Source organism: Ischnura elegans, chromosome 7 (assembly GCF_921293095.1).
Source record: "Ischnura elegans chromosome 7, ioIscEleg1.1, whole genome shotgun sequence".
In the NCBI taxonomy this organism is placed as follows: Eukaryota; Metazoa; Arthropoda; class Insecta; order Odonata; family Coenagrionidae; genus Ischnura; species Ischnura elegans.
Window position 1 is genome coordinate 87,003,887 of NC_060252.1, and position 13,161 is coordinate 87,017,047.

The 13,161-nt window shown below is 37.2% G+C and overlaps 1 protein-coding gene across 1 annotated transcript in view; it reads left to right on the top strand.

Moving 5' to 3' along the window:
- The first annotated feature begins 2,587 nt into the window (after positions 1–2,587).
- The window catches only part of LOC124162711 (carbonic anhydrase-related protein 10-like), a 114,104-nt gene continuing 103,530 nt past the window's right edge, over positions 2,588–13,161 (top strand). The window contains exon 1 of the mRNA XM_046539321.1: positions 2,588–5,992. Coding sequence (XP_046395277.1) covers positions 5,860–5,992 — 133 coding nt within the window. The 5' untranslated portion in view covers positions 2,588–5,859. The remainder of the gene's footprint in view (positions 5,993–13,161) is intronic.

Consider the following 13,161-nt stretch of genomic DNA (forward strand, 5'->3'; position numbering starts at 1 on the left):
AATTGAAATTTACATGGAAAAAATTAGTAAAACGATATGTACAAGACATTTTTAACTGCATTGTTAAACACCTTAGAGATATGAACGTAAAGGTGGCAGTAAAAAAGATGTATACACACACTTACTGGAGGAAATTAAAATTTTAAAATTTTTACGTTCAATATATTTTTGGCATGAATGATAGTGTCTTCAATAGGTGGAATGCCAAAATGTATGCTCTATATTTAATATTCGCTGGTTTTATTAAAATAATTTGTTGTTAAGTCTTTTGCATATCATTCTGCAATTTTCCGCATGGCATGTTTATGCTTGGAACCCTCTGACAGGCTTAGAGGGACCGTCTATACTAAACACAATCAATAGATATAGCTATATCCATTGCAAATAAAATGTCTTCTGTAAAATTTTAAACTATTTTTTCACTCGGAATATGATAAGATTACACAAATATATAACATTACAAAAAGCATTACCATAAGCCCATCGGTATTTATAAAATATGACAAAATGTAAAATGACGAAAAATATCAAAAGTATGATGTTAAATTTGCCAAAGTCTTCTAAATTAAACTCTCCAGATAAATATACATCCCATCTGATTATTCTTACCAAATATATGGAAATACGCATTCATTGCTGATTCTAGGAATACATGCGCGAAACATATAATGCATTTTTCATGGGCATGAATTCAAAATAAAGCCGTATAAACTTGAAACCATCAGGTTATTCACCACACTACATCAGGTTATTCACTGCGTATCAACTACGTGGAGTGAATCAAAGAATTGGGGACTGAAATATGCCAATATTAGGATTCTATTACAGTAGACCCACGCTTGACGAATAGGCTCCACTAATTATAAGAGGCATTCAGCATACGATATGAGTTGGTTTTCCGCGCGTTATATAAATTTCAACTCACTCCGATTTCAGATCCACTCGCACAACATGCATTCAATTTTGTAATGTTAAACCTTATTTACCGAGAAAGTATATTTTTACGTAGCAGTATTTTACAAGCACTTTTGCTCTTTGGAATGATATCTCGTCCGGAAATAATGCAGGTTCAACATGCGTTGCTCTTCACTTCCTTAATTCTTGTCCGGCGGAAAGGATTTACATCGTAAAGCGAGCGTACACTGTACCACGAAAAAATATAAATACTCAAATGTGAATGAGATTTTGCAGCTTCCTCTAAAAAACCACTTCAGCTTAAACATTTCACAAGAATCGTGGTTAATCTCCGTAAATTTTGGATGGAAGGATTCTACCACATCCCTATAATTAATGACAGTACTCCACTAGTACCAGTTTTGAAGAGAGTGGTATTGGTGCGCGAAAGTAACGTGAATTGATGAGTCACTTCATGAAGTGGCACATTCTGGCGATCTTGCCAGGTAGTCTGCTGACCAGAGATCAAGAGCACTATACTTAAGTTTTTTAAATAAATTTAATTGCACGAAAATTGCACAGATATGCATTCACCAACAACCTCCAACTCACTATCAACCGTAATGGTGCCCCTTCAAATAATCCCATCAACAACAACTCCGTTACTAGCCAACAGTAACCATCAATAACGCCTTGTCCGACTGTGGACCTCCCTTTCATTTAAAATTAATAGGGTACTTTCCTATTATATTTTTACTGCCTACGACGAAAGATTATTACTCCTGGAGTTCACATTTTACGCTTTTAGATTTTTAAATGACAATATCTATTTTTCGCGATTAATTGAAAAGTGAAAAATTTCAAGCGCGCGAAATCGCGACGGCTAAGTATGAATGCTGGGAAAAGCTCTTGTGACATCATTCTGGTTCCCACCGCCGCCGTGTGAGGCCACCTTGGTGCGAGGCTAAGAGTGCCGATACGATGCAGGCTGCTAGCAGGTAGCATAGTAGCCTGCTAGCAAGTAGCGCTTGGCTTAAATAAGGATTATTAATACCCTATCAAATGAAGGAAACTTTCTGATCATATGCAATTTTAATAGGTGATTATTAAGAGATGTTTTCCCCGAGCTCTGTGCCTCATGCATGCAATGGTAATCTCAGACGGTGTAAAACTGTCTGCTCGTATAGCATCTAGTTCCCTGTGACATCACGTGGAGTGGCGTCGCATGGGCGCCAATCTGGTCTTTTTCAAATTAGGTTAAAATTGGCCATTAACATTCGTCTAAATTGGGATTTCTAAAACCAAATAATTTGTATACTATGAATATACTAATGGTGGGTAACGAATCGCAATCAATGCCTTTCGTTTTTTTTTTTTTGACGAAGGAAACTACTGTATTTCCTGTGCTCAAAAACAGTGTAGTGAATAACTGCATTTTTCCTGGCGACGAACATGAGAGAGAGGGAGAGTACGAAAATTGTCAGGACCGTTCCCCTTTCCCATGATTCCGTGCACCCCTATCATTCGCCACATTCACATCCCTCCCCCTCCCTCGAGCCACCCTTTCCTCGTTCCCACCCCCCCTCACGCCCCGCTCTACCAAAGCCCGCGCCGACTCGCTCCCCACTCACGCGGTCGACCGCCAAAGGCCGCAGCAGATGCCGACGCCAGTCGGAGCCGAGGCGTGCTCACGAGCAGTTCACCCCGTGCACCACGAGAGGGAGTATATCCACCTTAATCTCATCGCGCATCCAACCCATAATCACCACCTAGTGACGTCATCGCAGTCATCCTCTCGAAAGAAAAACAGTCACCAGCGTATGGATAAACCCCCGTTTATATTCGCATCATCAACAGTGGCTGTCCGACGGATTTTATTTAGTATCATCGAGAATTTTTGCTATTCCATTCCTTCCGTATGTGGCTATGACGGTTGTGGGGTTTTCTCTCTTCCCGATTCTAAAAGAACAAGTTTTCAACGCAGAAGATCGGTGGATTGTTCCGTGCGACCGTATTATCGGCGCGATTAAATATATTGTATCAATGCAAGGTGTTGTTCTGTCGGATTGAATTGTGAACCGTGGCTTTCGGTTAGTGATTTCTGGCCCTATTCATCTCCTCATCATCTCATACGCCCATCTTGTGATTTTCAAACTCTGGAGAAACATTACCGACTGGTTAAGATATTTTTTACCCTAATATATTGGCCCTGTGAAAAAGTTTAAGCTTCAACGAACAGTTTAATAATTTCCACCGAAGTGAATTCCTGTTCTAGTTACACACTCATAGTGGGTGGTAATTATGATGTCTCCTTTAAACTGAAGGGAGCCTCTTTTATAACACAGCTGTGGTACATTTTTAATCAGTGTAATTAAGTCGTTAAATTGATGCCAAAGTGAAAACTACGTAGTAGGAGCAAACTCGTCAATCGTACTGGATTGGTGATCAGTGAATTTCTAGGTTACTTTTTGGAAGCAACCACTCTTCTACCAATAACACAATAATATCTTCAATTCAACGGATAAAACGGAAAGTTTCGGCGTATTAAACCATCCGTGAAGTCGACCAAGTGTGCAAGAGTTTCCGGACGCGCCAGAACCCACGTGGCTGAGATTTATTCCAGGATCGGTTTCTCAGCCCGATTGGCTGGTGCCAGCACGTGCATTCAACGACTTGAGGGCAAAAAGGCGGGAGGAATACCCTGTCCTGTGGGGCGCTCAAAAACTAGGATTGCCAGAGTCCATTAGAAATAAAAGAAAGCATGTCGATATAGTAGCACGCAAAACTAGTAACATTATCTTTTGACGATTTCTAACAGCGTCAGAGTTTCACAAAGAATCGAAGGAAAATGATATTGCTAAAAATGCCGCAGGAGGTTAATTATTCCCTGAAATCCAATGTAGCCGCTACAGTATCATGCGAGCTTTCCACTTACACTTGAGTAATTTCTTAACGGCGCAAATTTATAAAAAGTAATAGCATCGTGATCCCTAAAAATTCAATCTCAGCATTGCTCTCTTTGAAACACTTAAGATTTATGATAGTAACTTGGATTTAAATAACCGATTTTACGAAATTATAAATTATTTTACGCTCCCAAACACTTTCTTCATGAACTAACATTCTTCGTTTTTTTTGGTGAATTCCATATTCAAAAAGAAAAGTTTCTCGAAAAAATGCCCAGGCAGCAATATTGACAGAATACGTACATTTAAGCATAAAAATCTAGTTAACATTTGGAAAACTGCCAGATCGAAAGACACGATTAATAATATTGATGAAAAACAAATGTAGGAGGCATATTTAGTATGCATATAAAATTTTTAAATATGTGACTAACAACTGCAGGAAAACTACGTATATAAAAGTAGGAATACATTGTAAAAATTGATTTAAAAATATCGAAAGTTTCTTGATTTTAAATAATACGTTGCGCATGTTTCATAGGATATTTAGATCTTTTTTTCTTTTTCGGATTAAATTCCATTAATTCTAGTTTTCTGACAGTGTACCGGTATTAACGACGGCAGCAAAAAATAGAGAATACTGCAATTGAAAAATTATTTCTGTGTAGGCTACTTGGGGGAGAAAAAATGCTGGAAATAGATCCGGATTCCCTAGTCATGAAAAAAGGAGCAACTACTTAAAATTTGTGGAACCCAAATGAGACTTGCTTCATCTCTCGAAGTAAAAAGTTTGGAATTTTGTACTGAGTTTATTGGATAAAATCAATAACTAGTCTGTGAAGAAAGTTTCTGTTGATTACGGTAGCATCGCATTAATTCATTGCTTGGGATATTGGATGGAGACATTTCATTAGATGGTGAGTAAAGTGGAGACAGAGGGAGGAAGCCATTTCATTTAACTAGGCAAAAGAAATTTGACTTACCTCTAGTTTGCGAAGCTGGGTGGGGATGACCAGTCTGAAAATATTCGTAACCTTATATAGAGCGAGTAATAGAAATAGATTTAACTTTGTTCGAACCAGTTTGGGAGAATAAAGTGACAAGGGAAAGATTAATATATTTTTACTTCGCTAACGAAAATAATATTTATTATAAGAATGAAGAAGGAGAAGCACAGTTTCCTTTAATTTTCGATTTCTTATTGTGAACCACCACTGCAACTGCCCGTGGCCCATTGAGCCATCTTTCATTTCAAATAACATCTTTTCAGTTCCAATTATTATCGGTAACGGTGAATTATAGCTGACAGTGTAATTTTAGTATGAGATGCGAAAAAAACTCTTACAATTCGTCGACGTCTATAAATCAAAGCCTAGTATCACTTTGTGATGAGTGAATTTAGAACATGAATGTACGTGGAACCCTTAAATACTGAAAATTAGGCTTCGTTCAATATCTGGTTGTGCAAGTGCGACTGGACTTGGTTTCCTTTTAGCCCTATCTACGCGAATGTAAGGCAGCATAGCCGTAATGGTGAATGGAAGTAATTATTGCCTCCGGTATACGGCGCCAGTGATCAAAAATTAGTTTCCCCTTCAAAGGAATCACCGGGATTACTCCCGAAAAAGTGATCAGTTGTGGCTTGATACCAGCGCTTCGACGTCCAACTAGAATTTCAACACAGAAACTCTCCACTTTTGAGATGTGAATACGATCGTGACCGACATCACAAGTGAGTTTGAGGTCAGGTATAGGTGGAGGTGAGGAACTAATACCCATATGCAACATAATAGTCCCTACATTCCTTCATTATTCTTGGGCTACTAAATGGGGCTATTAAAAAGGGTATTGCTTAAAATGAGAGTGATTTTTTGGTGAACTAACACATTAACTGACATGAAATCGAGCAGGACACATCATCAATGCATCTCTCAGTGCCAGTGACTTTTTGCTTCGACTTTTCATGGTCGTGAAATACTTCCTGACCGATTTCCGTGAATCTTAAGTTCTTCAACTGAGCGCTCATCAGTCCTTCAGTAGGTTGTGGAAACGTTAAGTCATGAATACTCGCTGCGGAAAAAGCACGTTTGACCCTACGGGTCGCCTAGGAAGTCGCCGATCTACAATGGTGCAGGTCCTGAGGAGACTAGTTGCTGCTGTAGTACTTAATATGGTTGTGTTGGAAAGCCATGGTGAGTAAACTGCTCTTTAGATTACTTTTTTTGTTGATTCAGTGTCTTTGAGTATAGGTCTAGAATTTTTAATGCAAACTTTTGCCAAATATTCGGTATACAAATACATCTTCATATGTTGAAATATTTTTGATACATAAAAGGTTATAACAATGTCTTTCACAATAATTTTTTCATAATAAATAAACAAGAAAAAGAAATAGTTACAAAGAAGAGACTAGAATTTTGATAAACCTTTTTCTTTAACGATTATAAGAAATTTGTGAATGGTTAATTGGAGTTTCTAATAGGACCAGGGGCGTTTGAATTTCTCGAGATAATGGCGTCTTCCACTAGAACTCGTAATTGCCTTTAACCATATGACTTTAGTAGATGGAAGAGATCAATGAGTACCGGCGAAAAAAAATACCTTCCCCATTCTGCCGTTATTTCGTAAACTCAAAATGAGAAAATGCGAAAGCTACCGCCCACTTTTCATGAGTTGGTGACGTCATTAGATTTCTGGCTCGTTTGCTCGGGCACGGAGAACCTGTCAATGAGGAAAAGAATGGCTTACGGGAGGGTAGACTACAACGAACCTTGTGAGGTCCATTCAATAGACCGAGGAGGGGCTGAGAGGCGTCGACCCGCATTGCAGGAGCTTGTGACGTCATCAACTTATGTGCGAACCGGTGAAGGCTATGCCCATGCTTTGACGCGAATAGCTTGAGAAGTAGGACATGAATCGATAAACGGAATAATACGGGTCTTTTCTTTTTTCAAACTCTACCATTATCGACACTTTATAAAATCTGGTGAATGAGCCAATCCCAAGGAAGAAAAGAGCTATCTATGGGACGGCTATGCGGCGTTGGATGTTTGAAGCTGTTTGAAAAATGTAGCTGATTGCTATTTAAACAAGTTTTACTCCATCGGAATATTCTCGAGCGGTTCAAACACAACCTCCAAGGAGCTTTGTGAAACTGCGGGAGTTGAAAATTCACTACCATGAATTAAAAATGCTACATCGTGGAGTATTATAACTGTATAACGAATGTTGGAAATAGGTGGTTTATTAAAATGAATTATTATTTTATACATGCAAGAGTATTTGGGAAACTCATGATCCGGGAGACTGAGAAGATAAACCAGCAAACTTTATAGTCAGAGAAATACATTAACAATTAACGGTTAAAGCTATAGCTGAAAGTAAGAAAACATTAAGAATTATACATTATCTTTCATGAGGCTTGGTGCTATTAAAATTTTCCTTTTAGACCTATGTCAACTTTTAGCCGTAGTACACTACTCTTACATATATCATTGGGACGGACCAATTACATGTAAAACTTAAAAATAAAATTAAGGCACTTAATGTGATTAATACAGCACGCAATATTTAAAAAAGAATGTAGATGAAATAACACAGATAAGTTATTCAAAGCGATTGGAATGTACTTTTTTATTTAGGGTTTTACCATTTAGTAGTAAATATGAATGGTAATCCTTTTAGGCCGTGGTATTCTCTTTGTTAGCCCAGAGAATACTAATAATGATCCTCAAAATGTAGAATGAACTCTCAAATAGCATAATTAAAATATCCAAATCTCTTTTTACTATTGAAATAAGTGCAAGTGGCAGAGAAATAAAGAGTGCATGTAATTTTATTCCCCTCGAATATGAAAAAGAAATTGGTATAATATTATTCAATTTTCGTACTATACAGTTATATTTCAAATTCTGGAAGGAATCTCAAAATTTCAATAAATCTCTGCTTACATATTTCAAAGTCAACACGCGTTTCATAGTTTTCTGTACGAATTTCATAGAAAGACAAATAAACTGTGTTTTATTCAAAATTTCAACCCAATTATTTGTAGAATATGAGTTTGAGAACACGAACGATGCATACGCTTGTTCCACCCACTGAAATCGGCGGTGGCAGAGCATTGTCTGGACCTCGGTCACCGAGTAGATTTTAAAAGTACCTAAGTGCTATGCCGCACAGACAACTACTGGGATCGAATTGTCAAAGAAGCCATACAAATCAACATACACCAAAAGAACCTAAACAGAGACAAAGGCTTCCAGTTAAGTAATACCTGGAAGTCAGTGATCAATCACTATAAATCACCCCAATTCAGAAAGGACCAATCAGGGCCCACTTGAACGGCCCTCGTGAGTATAAATATCGGAGAAAAAACTTGGCTCAACATTAACCCCTGATGACGATGACGGACTTAGTCATGGAAACGTTGGGAACTACAACCCGATAAGACACCCGGTGGGAAACCCGAGAAATATTCCTCCAATTATTTGTTTTTACTCGCTATTGTGGTATCATACTCATAATAAGGAAGATCCTCCCTATTTTACAACTTCCATACACGAGAATTTTCTATCGGACATTAAAAATGTTACACGCGCATTTTATGGTAGAAGGAACATTTTAATAATTTGGGTATTCACAAGCATCGCTCTAATTAATAATACGATGAGGTGATGTAATTCAAAGGACTCTCATTATCTGACGCGATGCAGCTGTTACGGTTAAACAATTTCAAAATAAAATAAATATGGAGTGCATTTGTTGGAGTTATGTGGGTAGTACGTTGTTTGTGATCGGAGAAACTAATATACTACAATTAGAACATTGATCTGACAAGCATTGATGGTAAAATAAGTATATTTTCTATATTTTTTATTTTCCGTTTTTTTTTTCACTTCAATTAATTTAATTTTTACTTTTCGTTCAAAATGGTGATTTTTATCTTTCTTTATATTTTTTAATCTTTTCTTTCTCACCCTTTTAATTTGATTTTTTTGACATAGTTTAACGAACAATAACCTTATGGAAAAGTTGATAGCTTTTAAAAACTAAAGGTGGATCCTCAAATAATATAGCAACACTGAGTTATTTTTGAGCTATAATTTTCACGAGATCATCAAATTAACTAATAAAAATACGTGCATCAAAAGTTGCATAAATATACGTTGAAACACAGCTTAACGAAGCCAAACCTTTCCGTAGATATCAAATCAGAAAAGATACCGATAACCAAGCGTAATAATGAGCTAGAAGATCAAAATATCCACGAGAAGCAACCTAATTTTTTTATTTTACGATTTGAAATCAAAACACATGACACATTGGAAGTTAATTTGCAAAATTTTCTGCAAATAATAATATCGTTATGGTAAGATACTTTGAATTTTATGACACCGACCCAATTCATGTCACCATTGATATTTGAATCTGCATTCCAGAATTGAACGGAGGATAACCCGATACGTAAGCCAGTAGCAATGAAAAGCATATTCTTATAAATTGGTAAATGACGTTAATATTATGAGATCCAACATTTTAAATTTTTTGATTCTGCTGTTGCATATAAAAAAATATGAATTTTCTTCCACATTTGACTCGCGCATAATGTACTAAAACCATTACTGTGCAACTTATTTATTTCGAAAAAGCTTTCGAACTTAATATCACTTGATTTATTTAACGATTGCTGCCCTGGTAGCCATGGATTAAAAAATAAAACTTAAAAAAATTACTTAGAAAAATATACGAGGAAAGATACCATGCCACAGACTGGTTATCTTACTATCTTCCTGGAGGCGAAAAGAATAATAATGGAGGCTCGGACGTAGTGTGACGTATGCCATTACCTAATGATGCTGTGCTGTTATTTTGTCACATTTATCTCATTAAAGTGTATTACGTTTCTCTTAGAGACTAAATCAGTAAAAACCGCTTTGCTGGCACTCAGCATGTATATCTGTCTGAAAAGGCGTGACTAAAACCTATCATAATATATTGACAGGCACGCGATAAGTATCTTGTGATGACGCATGGGCACGACAGATCTGACTACCGTGAACGTTTTCAGTCATCTCCATTTCAGAAACGGGCTAGTCTCTTAGCATTCACCAATCTCCTACACCTACATTTAAATGATACAGTTTTAACGTAAATTTTCAACTCAACAAATTAAAACGTACTCATGAGAATGTATGATTTTCTTTTCCGCATAATATATGGTTAAGCTTGTAAAACTATATACTTTCGGTATAAAAATAGATTTTTAAGTTCAATTTTAAGCAATTTGGAAAAGATGGAGGCTATAAATAAGCTGTTTTCACGCAGTGGTGTAGCCAAGTAGCAACTGTATGTGCGCTTTCTTCAGCCACGATTATGGAACCCAAAAATAATGAATATTAACAGTATATCAGCAGTAAATCAACTTTTAAATGAATTTTAAATGTTAGTACGTAGCAAATGAGAAGGCATCAGCACAAATATTAAATTAAGAAAACAAAAGCTTGAAGATTTGAAAGTGATTTGCTAATTAAGAAATCGAGTGACCAGCGATACAGGAAACAAGAAAGAAATAATCAGCGGAATATCTCGGGCGAAAAGGGCATTGCACCTAAAGATGAATCTACGTAAAACTAAGAACATAACCGTAAAAGTAAGGAAGCAATTGATTCGACGCTGTGAATCAGCAGAAAATTCAAACGTGAAGCATTCAAAATTTGACGTCGCCGAAGAATAGGGTGGTTTCCTATTAATTTTTATTGCCTAAATCAAAAGATTATTACTCCTGGAGTACGCATTTCACGCTCTTAGATTTTTCGAATGACAATATCTATTTTTCGAGATAAAATGAAAAGTGAAAAATTTTAAGCGCGCGAAAACGCGACGGCTAAGTAGGAATGATGGGAAAAGTCCGTGTGACATATTTCTGGTTCCAACTGTCGGCGTGTGAGGTGACCTTGGGACGAGGCTTGAGCGCTGATACGACGCATACTGCTAGCAGGTAGCTGAGTACCCTGCTAGCAGGTAGCGCTTGGCTTAAATAAGGATTATTATTACCCTATCAAACGAAGGAAACTTAGGTATTTTTAATGTGTGATTATTGCGAGATGTTTCCCTGAGCTCTGTGCATCATGAATGCATTGGTAATCTCAGACCATGTAAAACTCCTATCTACTCGTATAGAATCTAGGTCCCTGTGACGTCACGTGGAGTGGAATCGCATGGGCGCCAATCTGACCTTTTTCAAATGAGGTTAAAATTGACCATTAACATTCATCTAAACTGGGATTTCTAAAACCAAATAATTTGTATATTATGAATACACTAATGGTGGGTAAGGAATCGCAATCAATGCCTTTCGTTTTCTTTGATGAAGGAAACTACCCTATTATGAAGATAAAATTGATCGACCAATTACATAAAGAGGAAGTGATAGAAGAGTGGGAGAATAGAGAAGTCTTCAAAAAACTGTAAGAAGAAGGTGGCACAACTTAATCGCCTACATTGTGAGACATGATGACCTGATGAAGATAATCATCGAAGGAGAAGTGGTTGTTCAGAAAGGCTAAGGACGGCCCTCAATGAGTTACTCAGTAAAAGGAATTAAGGATATAAAAAGGGAGAAATACGTGGCTTTGAGAAAGTTAGGATATACGAGAGTGGAGTCGAGAGCTGAGTGAAAAGAAACTTCGGATTATTTAATAATAAAAATGGTTTAGATGTTTTTACTAATCCTCACAAGATTTTATTGAGAACCGAACCTATCGTGCATTTCGTTTCAAGCTAATATTAATACATCGATCGAATACCTATTCTATCACTCAGAAGAGGGTGAATTTTATAACTCTCCAACCTTATTGCCTTTGGTTGGCTGCTTAGCTGTGTCTACGTCACATGAATGATATCTTAGTTATTTTTCCGTTAATTACCGAAGAATGGTGGAGATAATATTGATCGATCGTGTAAGTAATGAGGAAGTGCTAAGAAGAGTGGGAGAAAAGACAACTCTAAAAATCTAAAAACCTAAATGAGGGACGACTTAGTAGGTCACATTATCAGACATGATAGCTTGATGAAAACAATCGTAGAGGGACAGGTGGAAGGCAAGAAGGGCAATGGACGGCCCCGAATGAGTTACATAGGATAGGTTATAAAGTATGTAGAAGATAATAAATACGTCGATATGAACAGACTTACGTATAGGAGAGAGGATTGGAGAGAGAGAGAGAGAGATGCGTCAAATCAGTCTTAGTATTGTTCCAATAATGATGATGACCCTTTATGTACAAAATTGTATGTGTTATTGAAGTTACAAGCTTAAACCTTTTGCCCAAAAATATTTAAAAAACATTAACAAATGCGAATAAAAAAATACATACTCAAGGGACTCAGCATGTAAAAATACACAGTGTTCGACCCTAGAATCAACATCTGTATCTAATAATTGAAAGTTACTATATATTTTAATGTAGCGAATGACGGGAGGAGGAGGAATTCAGGGCCTTAATGGTGGACGGGAATGCTAGTATTCGTCAAAAGTGTTGTTGGAAGGTTGTCGGACGAAAACGAGAGGAACTACTGCCAGAACCAAAACCATTGCTATAACTTTTTTTGCTAGCGTAAAATTCATTTCTTTGAAGAGATGCCCCAAAATGGTAATTATTTTTACTCCCAGAGCATTGAATTTTTTCGACAAGTAGCCCACACGAAACTTATTGATAAACTGATTTTTATAACTTAACAGCCTTCATAATTTGAAAGTTTCCAATAATCAGCCGCTTTCATCATTGCAAACGAAAATATTCTTGGCACAAAATGTATGTCATTATAGCCGATCATCGTTAAGACCCTTAAGATTTTATATCTTAATAACTCAGAAATCATTATTTATTCTCCCAAAGGTGCTCAAAATAGAATGAAGCAAGCAGAAATGACTTGAGGAGCAAGCAGTAGGGTAGTCCTACATATTTATACACCACACATGTAATCAATCATAATTTTTTGATGAAAGCTGATTTAGGCCAGCGTCGAATTTTGTGCGCATCTCAAACGCAGCGGAGATGGGAGGAACCCATGTGAAGGCACTGTTTGACGTCACATCAATATTTCCTTATACAAGTTGCGCTTGCAACTGATGGTGCATGCCGCTTAGCCGGAATCCATAAACTAGCTAAACGCTTGAATATCGGTACACCAAGCGGAATTCACGATCAAAGGACTTGGCTTCGCGAGTAAATGCTCATTCTGCCGGCAGCCTTTTTTTACTTTTTTTCCCCTATCCCTTCTTCTATGCGGACATTCGGATGCCGTTTCCTCATTTTATCGCATATTGCCCACAGTCCACAGGCAGGATGTTTGCGAGCTT